Consider the following 17,911-nt stretch of genomic DNA (forward strand, 5'->3'; position numbering starts at 1 on the left):
CAAGGGTTTCATAAAAACCAGCAGATGCTACAAGGAAAACATTCTATTTTCTTACCTAAGGAAACATAATATATTCAGGAAATCAGAAAAGCAGAAAGAAAAAGTTCACCTAGAGATCCCTCACAGACAATTACTGTTGGGATTCTGGTATATTTATTTCTTTTAACTTTTTTTTTTTTTTGTCTGTTTGCTATTTCTTGGGCCGCTCCCACGGCATATGGAGGTTCCCAGGCTAGGGGTCAAATAGGAGCTGTGGCCACCGGCCTACGCCAGAGCCACAGCAACGCAGGATCCGAGACGCGTTTGCAACCTACACCACAGCTCACGGCAACACCAGATCCTTAACCCGCTGAGCAAGGGCAGGGACCAAACCCGCAACCTCATGGTTCCTAGTCGGATTCGTTAACCACTGCGCCACGACGGGAACTCCATCATTGAATTCTTATGAAAGTCATTTTTTATTGTATTTTTTTAGGGCCACATCCATGGCATATGGAGGTTCCCAGGCTAGGGATTGAATCAGGGCTGCAGCCGATGGCCTATGCCACAGCCACAGCAATGCCAGATCCTTAACCCACTGAGCAAGGCCAGGGACAGAACCTGCAACCTCATGGTTCTTAGTCAAATTCGTTAACCACGGTGCCGACGGGAACTCCCAGGACACTCCCTTTTAAGCTATTTTATCTCTTTAAACTATATACTTCACTGCTTTCAAGTCAATAGTTAATAGTATGAGACAATCTTCCCATGGGTTTTCTTGGTTTTTATGAAATCTCCAGATTTATTGGTGGTGGGGGGGATTAGGTTTTTAAATAGAAATAAAATCAGCTTGAAAAATTTAATAGTTTGCACTGTTAGCGTTCTCACCCATGCCTTTCTGCCCTTCCCTGCTACCAGCAAGGCCAGATTAATGCAACTTCAAAACTAGGATTTGCTCACACGGCTTCGGGTTTTTATAAATGACAAAAACGTTTGATCTATTATTGTTTCTATAATACCATCTTCTCAAATCCTTTGTTGTTACAGGTTGGGTTTCCCAAGAAGCAAAGAGATTAGAATGCAAGAGATTTTTGAGGGAGACAAGAAGGTACATAACTGGGCAGAAAGAGCGGTTGAGCATCCATGCCTCAGCCTACCCTACAGGGGTTCTGAAGCTGGAAATGACCCTTTAGAGATGTCAAGAGAGGGACAGGTCTTCATATCATCATATTATCAGTCAGTGAGTTCAGGCTACCTAGGAAGCAGTAAGATCCTGGATGAAGCGGCTCTCTTCCCCTGAGGCAGTTCTCACATGGGATGATTCCTGAGGGCTGCCTACTAGCAGCACTTCCAGCAACTGAAGAAATTTGTCCTTCAGTCCTTAGTGGGATGTGAGCAGCACATCACAGCTCACTCCAAAAGGTATGTTAATTCCTTAATCTAACATTCTGGTCTTGACTGTTCTATTCCAATGATGAAATAAAGAATATAATAAGCTATGAGGAAAAGAGGGAATTTGGTTTATTTAAAATTACTTACATTCTCTGAGCTTTGGTTCCTTTGTCTATAAAATGGGTTATTGTGACCATTGAATAAATACTGTTTGCAAAGGCGTTGTCATATAGTAGGTCCTCAATAAACAGAAATTCCATTTTTTTTCATTTTTGGAAAGGCTCTTATTCTATTCAGCGTTTTTATTTTTATCTTTAAAGATTTTCTTAATACCTCATAATCTTAGAGTCCAGTAGCACAATGACACTCTGGCTGTAGGGTATACTGATGGCTGTCAACCCAACACATTCCTTATTTCTTTCTTTCTTTTTTTTTTTTTTTTTTTTGTCTTTTACCTTTTTTTTAGGCCTGCACCCATGGCATATGGAAGTTCCCAGGCTAGGGGCCCAATTGAAGCTGTAGCCGCTGGCCTACACCACAGCCACGGCAACGTCAGATCCTTAACACACTGAGTGATGCCAGGGATCAAACCTGTGTCCCCATGGATGCTAGTTGGGTTCGTTAACTACTGAGCCAGAACAGGAACTCCTACATGCCTTTTCTCTTTTTTTTGGCTTTTTATCTTTTCTAGGGCCACACCTGTGGCATATGGAGGTTACCAAGCTAGGGATCCAATCAGAGCTGTAGCTGCTGGCGTACACCACAGCCACGGCAGAATCCGAGCTGTGTTTATTACCTATACCACAGCTCACAGTAACGCCGGATCCTTAACCCACTGAGCAAGGCCAGGGATTGAACTCGCAACCTCATGGTTCCTAGTCGGATTCGTTAACCACTGCACCACGATGGAAACTCCACCTTATTGCTTAACAGTCCTGGTTTTATCCAGGTACAATCCCAGATAAAACAGGAAATCATGATTAGTTTAAGCAAACCCCCCACTGATCTACAGATGGAGATGTGGCATTAGTTGGCCTAACCAGAATAAAGGGAAGGACATAACTCTGATTACAACTAGCAGGCATCTTATGACCCTTTAGAGAAGCCAACACCAAGGATGCTAGAGTGAACTATAAACAGACGGTGGTCTTTGATGCCATTATTAATTTGTTGACTGTAAAGTGCCTGAAATCACCCTGACAACTTGTGAAATAATAAAATTCCTTATTTCCGCTCCCCACTATGGGTTAGTGGGTTAAAGATCTGGCTTGTCTCTGTGGAGGCGCTGGTTTGATTCCAGGTGTAGGTTCCCGGCCTGGTGCAGTGGATGAAGGATCCAATGTTGCTGCAACTCTGGCTCGGATTCAACCCCTAGCCAAGGAACTTCCATATGCTGCAGGTGCAACTGAAAAAAGAAAATTTCCTTATTGGTAAACCAATTTGAGTATAGTTTACTATTACTTAACAGCCAGAAGCTTTCTAAATGATTCAATAGTACATCTTATTAAACTTACACACAACAAAATCATTGTTTTATTCTCATCCACTTTATCCTTGAGGGAAAATATTAGTTTACTAATAGGTTGCATATTGCTTTATAAAAGGATCTGCTAAGTCTTGGCCTGCTTTGTACCAATTTCTTTCACATGCTCATGGCCCCAGGCCCTTAGAAAATCCTAACTTTTACATAAAATGTTTCTTTGCTCTATATGCCTTGTTTGAATTATCTATTAATGAGTTGTTAAAGCTGATTTTATATTTTGTTAAGACTAGGTATTCTGAGAATATTCTTCTAAGCCAGCACCTTACATAGCTTCCTAACTGCTCACATGGTCTTGATAATAAATACTGTACTTTCCACAAGCCTAACATACCTTCCTCTGACTACAAAAGCAGATGTGCTTTCTTTTCTTATGTGGAAACCCCTAATCTTAAAGGATTATCCATTAAGTTGATGTTTGTTTGATGAATACCTCCAATACTCACCTCCTGTGCAGCAGAAATAAATAGACCCAGATCTGGTTAGATGCTTTAGCTACTATGAGTCATCTTGAGTGCTCTGTTATTCTGATTGCTGTCTACTACAATCCTATAGTTAAGAGTTTTATAAAAGAGAAAATATTTCAAATGCATTAAGTGATTGATATAATTCCCTTTAAGGGAATTCCTTCAAAGGTTGTTAGTCAGATCAAGGGGAAAGTGACAAGAAAAAGACAAGGATTTAATGAGAACCTCTTATAATTTAACAGTTTGAAACTGCAGCATGTAAACTGATTTCAGAATCCAGAAAGCTTATCTAAAGAAACTCAATATAGAAAATGTAATATGCAGAGCTGCTGAACATCAACAAATCTGAGTCCAGGAGTTCCCGTCATAGCGCAGTGGTTAACGAATCCGACTAGGAACATGAGGTTTCGGGTTCGATCCCTGGCCTTGCTCAGTGGGTTAAGGATCTGGCGTTGCCGTGCGCTGTGGTGTAGGTTGCAGACACAGCTTGGATCCCGTGTTGCTGTGGCTCTGGCGTAGGCCGATGGCTACAGCTCCGATTAGACCCCTAGCCTGGGAACCTCCATATGCTGCAGGAAGCGGCCCTAGAAAAAGGCAAAAAGACAAAACAAACAAACAAACATACAAAAACCAGAGTTCAAATTAAGTATAAAATAATGCAAATATTTCTTTCAAAGGTTTATATTTTGATTAAACTAAAGAATTTTCCTAAGTTCTGAGTAGGTATACTTAACTTTAAGCTTATACATTTTATTTTTTTCTCTTTAGGGCTGCACCTGCAGCATATGGACGTTCCCATGCTAGGGGCTGAATAGGAGCTGCAGCTGCCTGCCTACACTGCAGCTTGTGGCAATGCCAGATCCTTACCCCACTGAGAGAGGCCAGGGATTGATTGAACCTGCATCCTCATGGATACTAGTCAGGTTCTCAACCTGAGCCACAATGGGAACTCTGTGTTATTTTCTTTGGCCACATGTGTGGAAGTTTCCAGGCCTGGGATCTAACCCATACCAAAGCAGCGACACCAAGTCCTTAACCACCAGGCCACCAGGGAACTCATAAGCTTATACATTTTAAACAAGAGAGACAAGGCACTAAGTAAATACATTTTTATTCTGCATGGTTAATACACAAAATATCCCAACTACCCTTGAAAAACAGTATCATATCTAAAACACACTTTGATGAATACTGCGTATTAATACAGTACCCAGTAATCCCTTAGTATCTCAGTGGAACTGGCTCCAGGACTCCCCTGACACATACACACAGGGATACCATAATTCGAGAATACTCAAGTCCCGCACAGTAGGCACTCAGTATCCATGGGTTCTACATCTGCACATGGAGGGCCAACTGTATGATGCTATATAAATGTGTTGAAGAGAAGTGAACATAAAGAAAATACATTTTCTTCAACTTTTCAATATTCTAATATATCACAGGATTGATAACATGAAGAAAACACCTGTATTTATTTTTAAATTCAGATTTCTTCTGGTTGTTCTCCACTGAGGGGCCTTAGAGGTGAAAAAGTAATCAGGTTACCACCAAAGGAAATGTGTCTGGTACATTCTTGATGTCTCTTCTCCACCTGAGTGACTGTATGTTTGCAGTTTAGGCCTGGCTAGAGAATAAATGTAGAGAAGTCACTAAGTAACTGTCAAGAGTTTCACCAATTAAGTTTTCAACATTCCAAGTTAACAGTGGGTCAATTAATAACATAAATGACATTTTTGGTACATAATGATAGCACTATTAGTGACAATGATTATGCTACTTTCTAGTGGATCTAATTTCAAATATATAGGTTGTTTTTTTTTTTTTTAATTGACAAGGAATTTTAGGACTATATGCCTTAAAAGATGATTAGTAAAATGTAAGTAGACTAAAGCAACACATGCAGGAGGCATAAAATTGAGGCCATATCCTAAACTACTTACACAGATTCCACAAATCCTAAGCCATATAACTGCATTTACTAGTGTGATTCTACTGGGAACATTTTCTTTGTTTCCTCTCAAGCCCTACCTCAAGTTAAAATGATGCTATAGGCCAAGTAGAAATGTGGGTATAAAATAGGTGGATCCATTTAAAAAAAAATCCAAAAATCAAAATTCTAGTATTTATGGCAGTAGAATATAAATCATAGGGAGACTGAATTATAAGATACTAAGATTTATCAACAAGATAATGTGATAACTGTGAAGCAGTTTTAATCACATTACTAAAAGAGAACACTATGATTCATTTATTTCCAGATTTACTTATCATATATTATCAGAACCAATCATTTAGAGTTCAGATCTGGGGACAAGATTTAATCAAGTTTATATAAATTAAGTCTTATGCTGAAGTCTCTGTCCCTCTAGGTCTCAGTCTATGCTCAAAGGAGGATTAGACCAAGAAAGAACAGTGTGGTCACAGTAACACACCTCATTCTGCTCCTGAGATGCAGGGCAGCTCAGAAAACTGAATACAATACACAAGGCCCTTAAGGAATTAGTGGCACAATGAAGCTAAGCATTCACCAGGATTCATGAGGTTAACAAAAATTGTTGCTACTTGAGCCCACATTTGCCTTAGTGAATATTTTACATTCTGAATTAGCAAACCAAGGTCATCCTGATTCATTTTAGAAACTGACTGTGGAAAATTTCAAGGTAAGGCTGTAAAACAGAGTTGTGACCCTGGTTACATGTTAGAATCGCCTGATGAAGGTCCTAATCCAGATTACTGAAATAAAAAATATATGGGAGTAGGGCTGAAAACCAACACCGTCAGCACTCAGTAGGCAAGAGAGCCCTACTCCATTCGTGCCACAGTACCAGCATCCATGAACATGACCCAGACAGTTCTGCCTAAGAGGGAATTTGTGGTCAATGAGGGAAGTAGATTCCTGAAATTATAATATGTTTTTTTAGGAACAAGGTATCATCTATTCATATTATAATCTTCATAAGAGATTAAATGTGTGTGCTGTGCACATTGTGCACCTATGCCTGTATAGAAATTAACATTCATGAGATGAGATCTTTTATAGGAAGACTTCACAGATGGGCTGATGTTTGAACTAGATTTGGAAGCAAAAAGTCACCAAAAGGAAAGGCTGGAGAGCTTCCAAATAGAATAGCAGGACTTAAATATAGTAATGTAAAAGAATAATCAATGATGGCTGAAAGTAGAATGGACATTATCTCCCCAACTGTATGCTTCAAAAGTGTAGAAACGTTGCCATCTATTTTGCTTGCATTACTGACAAATACCCAGCATAATCCAAGCTACATATTAGATATTCAAGTATTCAACCAATTTGTCAAAAATTTGATACATAAATCATATGGAGAATTAAATCTTCAGAGTTTAATACTAAAGCATACTATAATAAAGTATATAAACAGTTCTCTTTTTGAGAAAAAAATGAATAAAAATGGATTTCAGAGTAAATAAAACAATGACAAAATGTAGATTTTAAACTAGGCACACAAATTGAAAAGCAATAATCATTTTATAAAATAAATCCAGAATATAAAGAACTTTTCAAATAAAGTTGGAAAACTTACTGAATCAAGGAGGTGGCATTCAGTAGTGAGACTTTTATTGTCAAAGAGTACTGAAAAACAAAATTTGTTTGCATTTTAAATGATTTTGTTTAAAATAATTTTTAACTTTGTAAGAAATATTCTCGCACTTAAGGGTGGCTAGAGTCTTTCTGGCAGTGATGACCTCCCCATAAGAACACGCCTCTTGCAAAGGATTTCCTCCATCCCTCTCCAGAAGAAAAGACGACACACAAGAAGTGTCTGGTGCAGAGCCCCATTCCTATGTTATGGATGTGAAAGGCCCAGGATGCTATAAAATCAGAGTCTTTAGCCATGCACAAACAGTATTTTTGTATGCTAGCTACTCACTGTCCTCTGCTAACCCACAGAAGGAAAAGGCCGGCTCACAGAAGGATGCTCCTTCAGGTGGAAGCAGCACTTAAAAGCACCCTGAATCAAGATGAATGGAAAATCATCCCAATAAAAACACTACACACACTTTGGAGACACACACACACATACGCAAAGGTTGTTAGAGATGGACAAAGCCTTGAAAGGTATGAAAATTTCCATGTATCAAATGCTAAGAAAAATATGTGTCATTTCATGCTAGCACAATTTTTTTTTTTTTTAAAGGCCATACCCGAGGCACATGGAGGTTCCCACGCTAGGGGGTGAATAAGAGTTGTAGCTGTTGGCCTACACCACAGCCACAGCAACTTGGGATCACAGCCATGTCTGCAACCTACACCACAGCTCACAGCAATGCTGGATCCATTGAGTGAGGCCAGGGATCAAACCCGCATCCTCATGGATACTAGTTGGGTTTGTTAACCACTAAGCCATTATGGGAACTCCCTACTATCACATTTTTTAACTGTAGTTAAATTATCTTTGAAACTTCTCATCCTTAATTTCAGTATCAAAAGAATCTACTATAGGAGTTCCCTGATGGCCAAGTGGTTAGGATTTGGTCTTTTCACTGCTGTGGCCCTGGGTTCAATCTCTGGTCTTGGACAGGAACTTCTGGAATCTGCAGATGTGCACCCCTAGCCCCCTGCCCCCAAACAAGTCTTGTATAAACAAATATCATGCTTGTAACTTAATTTAATTTTTTTGGGGGGTGCACTCATGGCATTTGGAATCCCCCAGGCCAAGGATTGAACCTACGCCACAACAGTGACAATGCTGACACTTAACCTGCTGTACCACAAGGGAACTCCTCACGCTTGTAATTAAAATGTACCCAAAAGATGCTAGTAGCACAAAATAGCTGGAGTGCATTAAATATCTGGCCAAGACTATGTTTATTTTGCCCTAGGCCCCAGTCAGAATAGCACCATGGAGTAGCAGGTGAAAATAACAGGTGAAATCATCACACATTGTAACAAAAATACAAGAGCTTTTTCCTGTTGAAGAACAACTGCAACAAAGTAGGTAGGAATAGGGATTAGGGAAGAAAAATAATGTATTTTAAAGAAAGGTTTGAGGATGTTTAATGGAAAAGAAGAGAACTTAAAACACTCCAAGGAATTTCTCTATTTCTGAGTCTCCACAAATAATGAAGGATCCAATAGATGGGATTAAGAGAGCACAGTAGAAGGAGTGGAGCTCACCTTTCCTCATGAAAACACCAAAATTACAAACAATTGCTGATAAATCACATCAACAAAACAGACTGGGAGCTACCAAAAAAGATATCTTACACCCAAAGACAAAGAAGAAGCCATATCAAGACGGTAGGAGAGGCACTTACAGAAACACTTGGGGACTAAACAACATGCCACCAAACAACCAATCGGTCACTGAAAGAATCCTGAGAAAGAAAAATGGAGGTGGGTAGTTCCTGTTGTGGCTCAGTAGTTAACAAATCCGACTAGGAGCCCTGAGGTTTCAGGTTTGATCCATGGCCTTGCTCAGTGGGTTATGGATCTGGTGTTGCAGTGAGCTGTGGTGTAGGTTGCAGACACAGCTTGGATCCTGCATTTCTGTGGCTCTGGCGTAGGCCGGAGGCTACAGCTCCGATTCGACCTCTAGCCTAGGAACCTCCATATGCCATGGGAACGGCCCAAGAAATGGCAAAAAGACAAAAAAAAAAAAGAAAAACGGGGCTGGAGGAATCAAGCTCCCTGGCTTCAGACTCTACTACAAAGCTACACTCATCAAAACAGCATGGTACTGGCACAAAAACTGAAATAAATAGATCAATGGTACAGGACAGAAAGTCAAGAAATAAACCCATGTACCTATGGTCAACTAATCTACAACAAAGGAGGCAAGAATACACAATAGAGAAAAGACAGCCCCTTCAATAAGTGGTGCTGGGAAAACTGGACAGCTACATGTAAAAGAATGAAATTAGACATAACGTGATACACAAAAATAAACTCAAAATGGATTAAAGTCTAAATATAAGATTGGATACTATAAAACTCTTAGGACACAAGCTGAACGCTTTCTGACATAAACCACAGCAATTACCTTCTCAGATCCACCTCCTAGAGTAATGACAAAAAAAATAAATAAATAAACAAACAAATGGGACCTAATTAAACATTTTTACACAGCAAAGGACAGCCTAGACAAAATGAAAGACAACTCACAGGATGGAGAAAATATTTGCAAATAAAGCTCATGACAAGGAATTAAGCTCCAAAATACATAAACACCACTTGCAGCTCAATATCAAAAAAACAGCTCCATCAAAAAATGGGCAGAAGATCTAAACAGATATTTCTCCAAAGAAGACATATGGATGGCCAAAAAAACACATGAAAATATGTTCAACATCATTAATTATTAGAGAAATGCCAATCAAAACTACTAAAGTGTACCACCTTACACCAGCCAGAATGGCCATCAACCCAAAAGTCTACAAATAATAAATGCTGGAAAGGGTGTTGATGGGAATGTAAATTGGTGCAACCACTATGGAAAACAGTATGGCGGTTCCTCAAAAAACTGAAAATAGAAATACTTATGACCCAGCAATCTACTCCTGGGCATCTATCCAAAGAAAACCATGACTCAGAAAGATACATGTATCCCAATGTTCACTGCAGCACTATATACAATAGCCAAGACATGAAGCAACCTAAATGTCCACTGACAGAGGAGTGGATAAGGAAGATGTGGTACATATAAACAATGGAATATTAGTCATAAGAAAGAATGAAATAAGGCATTTGAAGCAACTTAGGTGGACCTAGAAAGTCTCATGCTAAGTGAAGTTAGACAGTGGGAGACAAACATCATATAATACCACTTACACATGGAATCTAAAAAAAGGATGCAATGAACTTATTTGCAGAACAGAAACAGACTCACAGACTTGAAAAAACTTATGGTTTCTAAAGGGGACAGGTAGGGAGTAGGGAGGGGTAGTAGACTGGGGGTTTGCAATGGAAACATTCTAAAATTAGGTTGTGACGATGGTTGTACAACGATAAATAAGTATAAAATTCACTGAATTAAAAAAACAAAAAAGATTTTATATATATATAAAACAATGAATGATTATATATATATATATATATAAAATAATGAATAATATATATATAGAACTAATAAAGGTTCCCAAATAGTTAGGTCTAATGTAAAATGCTACTGACATCCAATGCAGATTATTGATTTTTAATAGGTTTATCTCAAAAGGTGTGGGGTGGAGAGTAGGGTACTAAAATAAAAACTAATTCTCATAAGATATTTACTGCAAGTATCCAATTTTTCAACCTTCGTTCTTAGAAACTGTATCTTGAAATGTTTATAATAATCTATAGTCCAAGTTCATTTATTTAACAAAGCCACATTTAAATACATTAAAAAGACCTTACCTGACTGAGAAATTTTTGTTTCCTCTTCTGGTGAGACATTTTTTTGTGATGGTATATTTTTTTCAGGGGTAGTCATCAAAATATCCTCTGATGTAACTGAATTTACTTCTATTCCTTCCACATCTGCAATTTCTTCCTTTTTGTTAGTGTTAACATCATCTGCCACTTTGCCAGCAAGGAGAGCCCAACTCATTCTTTCACTGGGTAAACAATCTATCTCAAAGTTTATCTTATTTACATCCTGGAAGTAAAAATGGTTATTAATTTAATTATCCAAAATTGAAATAAACATGTCTTATTGCTATTAAAAGTAAGAAATAAGAGAAGGATAGCATTCTGAGCACAAGCTAAAGAACACTGTAAATCCTACTAATTTGCTTCTTGAACAATTAGATCAGATAATACTATAGCAATAGTATAACTGAAGCAGAGTTTCTCAGTAAGTACCAAAGAAACTTCAGTGCAGAGATTGGCAAACACTTCATGTGAAGGGCCAAGATGATCCTTGAACAACATTGGTTTGAACTATGAGGGTCTACTGATATGCAGAATTTTTTCAGTGTTAGAACTACAGTACTACTTGATCTGCAGTTGATCGAATCCACAGATGCAGAACCGCAAATATGGAAGAACCAAGTATAAAGGTGAACCAACTTTAAGTTGTAGGTGGATTTTGGACTTTGGAAAGGGTTAGTGCCTCTTGCCATTGTTCAAGAGTCAACTCTAAATGTTTTAGTCTTTGTGAGCTAAAGAGTCTCTGCCACCATCACTGAACACTCTACCATTCTATTTCCCAAGTAGCCAGATAAAACAAATGATTACGGCTGTGGTACCATAAAACTTTATTTACAAAAATAATCTTGATGTGAGTTGACATACAAATTGGCACTATGGTTTCAAACAAACCAAAAGCCTTTGAGGAGTTACCGTTGTGGCACAGTAGTTAACGAATCTGACTAGGAACCATGAGGTTGCAGGTTCGATCCCTCGCCTTGCTCAGTGGGTTAAGGATCCTGCGTTGCCGTGAGTTGTGGTGTAGCTCGCAGACACGGCTCGGATCCCGTGTTGCTGTGGCTCTGGTGTAGGCCGGTGGCTACAGTTCCGATTGGACCCCTAACCTGGGAACCTCTACATGCCACGGGAGCAGCCCTAGAAAAGGCAAAAAGGCAAAAGCAAAACAAAACAAACAAAAACCCAAAAAACAAAGGCCTTTGTAACAAGAACTATCATTTTATTTGACTGATTTAGATTTCCACTGGAAATTGTGGGGGTTATTTATGGAGTTACTATACACAATGATATAAACAGATAACATTATGGGCTTAGCTATTGCACAGTAGGACTTACATGGTTTACTTCAATTAAATTTTGTAATCCAGGACACTTAGTATCTTTCACTATGCTCTTCCTGAAAAAGAAAAAAAGCAGCATTGTACTCAGATAATTAAATATATTGCTATTTTTTGACTTGTGTTGAGACTTTTATGCATCAAAGATGTAGCCTCATCCAAGATCAAGCCTGATACAAATAGATTAGTTCTGGACAATAGCTATTGCTGGATGGCCTTATAAACCAAACATATTTTTTTCTCAGAAAGCTCATAAGCCTGGTCCCATGCTGGTCAGTCCACTGGCAATCTTTTGAACCTCAGCCAAATCCAGAGCCATATACTAGGATAAGTTAGGATAAAGCTGACATCTGGGGGATTGAAGCAACAACTCAATTATTGTATAGCTGGAGTTGGCTATATTTACTTGTTAGTTTTAGCACAATATATTCTAATCCTAAAGTTTTTAACTTGCATTTTATTAGAAATCTCTCTCTCAACCTCTTGGAGTTTTTTTTTTTTTTAAATATACGCTATTTTTCTGGTTTTCAGGTTCAGTTTGCCCACATTGTACAAAGTAGTTTATTTGTAAAATGCTCTTTCAGGGCTATTTTTGAACATTAAGTAAAAAAGTTTTTATGAGCACTTGCAATATCATTTAAATACAATTTTGGATCTTCAAGATAATGAACTACGGGATATACAAAGTAAAATAACTTGCATTTAAGAAACGACAGTAGGGAGTTCCCACTACGACTCGGCAGTCAGTTAAGAACTTGACTAGTATCAATGAGGATAATGGTTTGATCCCTGGCCTCAGTCAGTGAGTTTAAGGATCTGATGTTGCTGCAAGCTGTGGTGTGAATCACAGATGTGGCTCAGGTCTGGTGTTGCTACTGTGGCTTTGGCATAGGCCTGCAGCTCTGATTCAACCCCTAGCCTAGGCACTTCCATATGCCACAGGTGCAATCTTAAGAAAAAAAAAAAAAAAGACAATAAATTGGTATTCTATAACCCATAGATTTCTAAAACACCTAAAATATTTCAGTCTCCATAAAGGCTAAAAATTAGATTTTTTCTTTTTTTTCCCCCTGGCTGTGTGTGCCCATGATATGTGGAATTTCCCAGGCCAGGGATTGAAACCACACCACAGGAGAGATCCAAGCCTCTGAAGTGACAACACTGGATCCTTAACCCACTGCTCCATAAAAGAACCCCTGAAAAGTAGAAATCTTGAAACATGTTCCATGGGATATTTAAGAACAAAGACTTTCATTTGTTTCCCCTATTTCAATTCACATGTGTTCTTTATTTTTGGACAGCCTTGTCTGCTACATTGACTCAATAGTCAATGCTGTCTCATCTCCAGATTAATAGTTAAGTCCAATAGTACTCTTTTGGCTCCAGACTACAATTTTATTTTCTACTTTGTCTTTTTCCTATCATATTTTTGGTATATTTACATGTCATGAACAAGAACTAAGGACTATATTGGTAATTTTGATGCACATTTGCAGAGGCAGTACTATGTAGCAGAAAGAATGCAGGCAGCATCCACTCTCAACAACTGTAAGCTGACCTGGATAAGTTACTAACTTTTCAGGTTTTCTCATTTTTGAAAGACAGGGATCTTGTACCTCACATGGTTGTTCTGAGGTTAAATGAGATAATAGGATCATATGATAGGAACCTAGAACCGTGCCCAGCCCATAATAATTGTTCAGTACACATTAGCTACCCCTTTCTGCTCTGCCATCTGTCAGCAATCTCAAGGTGTTTTCTATAAAGCCTGGTACAGAATGCCCACCTCTCAATAACTCTGGGGAGGTCTCAGCACTATTTTATAGATAATCAAACAGAAGCTAAGTGAGTTAAGGAAACTTGTACCTAAGTTTCACAGAAGGTTGTACAGCTGGTTTTGAGCTCAGATCTGTCAAGCAATAAATTGCAGGACTGTTGAGCTTCTTCTTAGTTCTGTAGAATTTAGTTTGCCTATCCAAATATGGCCATTTACCAATCTGGAATCTTAAGCATTAATTTCCTCATTTATGAAACGGAAGTATTGGGGAGTTCCCATTGTGGTGCAGTGGAAAGGAATCCGACTAGTATTCATGAGGATTCGGGTTTGATCCCTGGCCTTCTTCAGTGGGTCAGGGATCGGTGTTGCTGTGAGCTATGGTGTATGTAGGTCACAGATGTGGCTTGCCTGTGTTACTGTGGCAGTGGTGTAGGCCAGCAGCTGCAGCTCTCAATTCCACCCCTAGCCTGGGAACTTCCAAATGCCATGGGTATAGCCCTAAAAAGCAAAAAAGAGTTCCTGTTGTGGTTCAGTGACAATGAACCCAACTAGAATTCATGAGGACTTCAATTCGATCCCTGGCCCTGCTCAGTGGGTTGAGAGAATACAGCATTGCTGTGGCTGTGGTGTAGGCTGGCAGCTGTAGCTCCAATTCAAGCCATAGCCTGGGAACTTCCATTAACTGCACGTGAAAGAAAGAAAGGAAGAAAGAAAGAGTGAGTTCCTGTTGTGGCACAGCAGAAACAAATCCGACTAGAAACCATGAGGTTGTGGGTTCAATCCCTGGCCTTGCTCAGGATCTGGCGTTGCTGTGAGCTGTGGTGTAGGACACAGACATGGCTCGGATCTGGCATTGCTGTGGCTCTGGCGTAGGCCAGCAGCAATAGCTCTGATTAGACCCCTAGCCTGCAAACCTCCACATGCGGTCCTAAAAAGACGAGAAAGAAAGAAAGAGCAGCATTGCCCCTATGTTACAGGGTCATTGTGAAATTTAATAATATATATCTTGAATATTTAACAACGTTAACAATCTGAAATGGTATTTAATGTCTCCATCTGTTAAACTCTTACTAATAAAACATGAAATAAATACCTGTTTTCAGGAATATTTGAAATCAAAGTCTTATCAATATGTTCACTTTTGGGACTCTGAGGATCAGGATTCTCTGGTGATGTTGTAGTTTGTTTCAGAAGACCCATCTCAGCCCTGCCCTCAGCCACAGCTTTGCTGACAGACTTAGGTGTTCTCAGTCTTTGAGAAAGACGTTCAGAAGAAAGTCCTAGAAGATTAGAGAAATCATCTCAATAGCAAAAAGCTTTCATTCATTTTTTATTGTAACTGGAAAGACAGTGCAAATTCTTCCTATTCTCCTACCAATTAGCCTCTTTTCCTGTAAAACAATGTTTGTTAAAGTCAAATGCTTGGGACTTTCCATTAAAGCTAGTATTGAATGCATACGTTAAACTGCTTCCTCTTGACATCCCACTACTAAAACAGTAACAAAGATAATTTTGAAAGGTAGAACATATAAGGACTAGCATTCTTTTTTTTAAGGTTATTTTTTGAAATATAATTTTCAAGGACAAAGGGAACTAAAAAAAGACAACAAAACCGATAAATTTTTGGAAGCATAATGTAGATGGATGAGTGGGATATTACTTGGTAGACCCAAGAAAATTAATCCTAGGAGTTCCCATTGTGGCTCAGCAGTTAACAAACCTGACTAGCATCCATGAGGACTCGGGTTCGATCCCTGGCCTTGATCAATGGGTTAAGGATCTGGCATTGCTGTGAGCTGCAGTGTAGGTCGCAGATGAGGCTCAGATCCCGCATTACTGTGGTTTTGGCATAGGCCATCGGCTATAGCTCTGATTGGACCCCTAGCCTGGGAACCTCCATATGCTGCAGCTGCGGCCCTAAAAAGGGGGGTGGGGAATGAGAAAGAGTTCTTGGGAATTAACATGAGAGCCAACAGGAAAGTTGAAGAAATTCAGGAAGTGGAAGAAAATGACAAGTATAGGAAAGAATAATAGAAAATAGTCCAATTACCAGGGGAAAAATACATGTTTCTGAAAGAAAGAGCAGAGAGAACCAAGGAATGTAAAGTAAAGGAACAATTCAAGAAAAAAAATCCTCTATCTTGTTTAGAGGGGACCATAAATAATACACTAAGACTCCTTTAGGCATTCGAAGTAGTTGCCTTTAGGAAGTGACAAATGGGATGAGAAGAGCCTTCTTGGGGGACTTCTGTTTTGTTTTGCCTCATATAAACTATGTGTTCTATAACTAAAACAATTTCAAAAGGATCAATTTTGGTCAAAAACCATGATCTCTCTACTCATAAGTGCCAAGATGGGTGTATAACAGACAGCAATGAGCTCATAATCATAGAAACCACTAGGATCCTTGTGGAGTAAATCGCAAGGAGCCATGTCATAGCAGTGAGGTGATTCCTGGGTGTCCATGGAGGTACAGCTGCTTAGAGGAAAGGAAACAACCCAAAACCACAAACTAAAATATCTAAATTGACAGGGAGGTGATAAAATAGTTGAGGTCACAGATTTACATTTGAATGTGAATATTAGACAGCAACTCAAGTTTATTGTCAAATATCTTCCTAGTGGACCCCATTAAATAATAGGGAAAAAAATCCCTTCTGCTGATTAGTACTTAAAGAGGACATAGCCCCTTTCTCCTTGAAAATAAACATCTAGCACTTAAAGCACTGACAAAAGTATTGACAAAAGTATCTACCAAAATTAAGAAACACATTACTTCAATATGACCTCTCATCCAACAGCTTATATGCAAATAATTTCAATCTAAGTAAATAAATTGAAAAATAGAGCCAGAGTTACAAAAGACCTTAGGATTCCTGAAGAATAATTTCCTAAAGTATTAAAACTAGTTATATTGGAATATTTTAAAATTAGGAAATTGGTATATTTACTACATTTCAAAAAGATGAAGAGAAAAAAAATTTTTTTTGCCCCCCCCCCTCCTTTTTTTTTTAGGGCTGTACCTGCAGCATATGGAAATTCCAAAGCTATGGGTCAAATCTGAGCTGCAGCTGCCAGCCTACACCACAGCCACAGCAACTTGGGATCCGAGCTGCATCCTTATAGATAATAGTCAGGTTCATTACCACTGAGCCACAACAGGAACTGGAAAATTTTTAATATAAATGAAAATTAAACCAAACCCACCTTCCATAAGCTATTTCTCAGAAATCACAGAAAGCATATACACCTTCATGTAAAAACTTATTTTTCACCTCTTACCTATTCAACCCAAATATTAGTCTCAGCAGAAAAACTAACCTGAGAATGATTTAACAGGACTTTCAATTCTGAAAAATCCAGCATCAAACACTATTTTATCAACTTCCTTTGGCATGGCAGAGGCTGCCGCCTCAGCATGTTCTTCCTGCTTAATTCTCTCTCTCATTTTGTTTTTTATGGCAGCCAGGCGATTTCTAGCTGCAAGTCTTCCACCATCATCTGGTTTGGGTTTACTTGCTGTACCTGAGACAAGTTTTTTCTGTGAAGAGAAATTATAACGCTTATTAAAGCTACTTATTACCACCTTACGAGAAAAACAAATAGAGCCTACATAAAATATTTCACACATTCATCATCTACTGGAATTCCTGCTGTGCCACAGTGGGTTAATGATCTTGTCTCTGTGGAGGCAAAGGTTTGATCCCGAGCCGTGTGCTGTGGGTTAAAGGATGAAGCATGGCCACAGCTGTGGCATAGGTTGCAGCTCAAACTTGGACTCAATACCTGGCCTGAGACCTTCCATGTGCCACAGGTGGGGCAGAAAAAGAAAAAAACGTAGAAACATTCATCATATACTTATCAAGCTCCTAGTATATGCTAAAATTCTGGGGGTCAAAAGGTAAAGGACAAACTTCCTGCCCTCAAGGAGGTCTCAGCTTCACAGTGGACGAACTAGACAAGGACACTGAGAAGAAGAAATGTCATGTTAGAAATAAATCCACAAGTTCCTCTTGTAACTCAGTGGTAACA

The 17,911-nt window shown here is 38.9% G+C and overlaps 2 protein-coding genes across 3 annotated transcripts in view; one reads left to right on the top strand and one right to left on the bottom strand.

Annotated features, from left to right (window-relative positions):
• DLGAP5 (DLG associated protein 5) overlaps positions 4,474–17,911 on the bottom strand; it is a 49,238-nt gene continuing 35,800 nt past the window's right edge. The window contains exons 14-19 of one of the 2 annotated variants that reach the window (XM_003121820.4): positions 17,201–17,420; positions 14,973–15,159; positions 12,101–12,161; positions 10,754–10,994; positions 6,942–6,991; positions 4,474–5,005 (exon numbers count right to left, since the gene is read on the bottom strand). In XM_003121820.4, coding sequence (XP_003121868.1) covers positions 4,865–5,005; positions 6,942–6,991; positions 10,754–10,994; positions 12,101–12,161; positions 14,973–15,159; positions 17,201–17,420 — 900 coding nt within the window. In that variant the 3' untranslated portion in view covers positions 4,474–4,864. The remainder of the gene's footprint in view (positions 5,006–6,941; positions 6,992–10,753; positions 10,995–12,100; positions 12,162–14,972; positions 15,160–17,200; positions 17,421–17,911) is intronic. The other variant, XM_021102311.1, reaches the window with a different exon arrangement.
• Positions 6,998–7,641, top strand: LOC110262214 (40S ribosomal protein S27-like). The gene is given in 2 exon segments (XM_021102326.1): positions 6,998–7,280; positions 7,283–7,641. Coding segments are annotated over 2 exon segments (165 nt in total). The 5' UTR covers positions 6,998–7,207; the 3' UTR covers positions 7,375–7,641.

This window comes from Sus scrofa, chromosome 1, assembly GCF_000003025.6.
Source record: "Sus scrofa isolate TJ Tabasco breed Duroc chromosome 1, Sscrofa11.1, whole genome shotgun sequence".
Lineage (NCBI taxonomy): Eukaryota > Metazoa > Chordata > Mammalia > Artiodactyla > Suidae > Sus > Sus scrofa.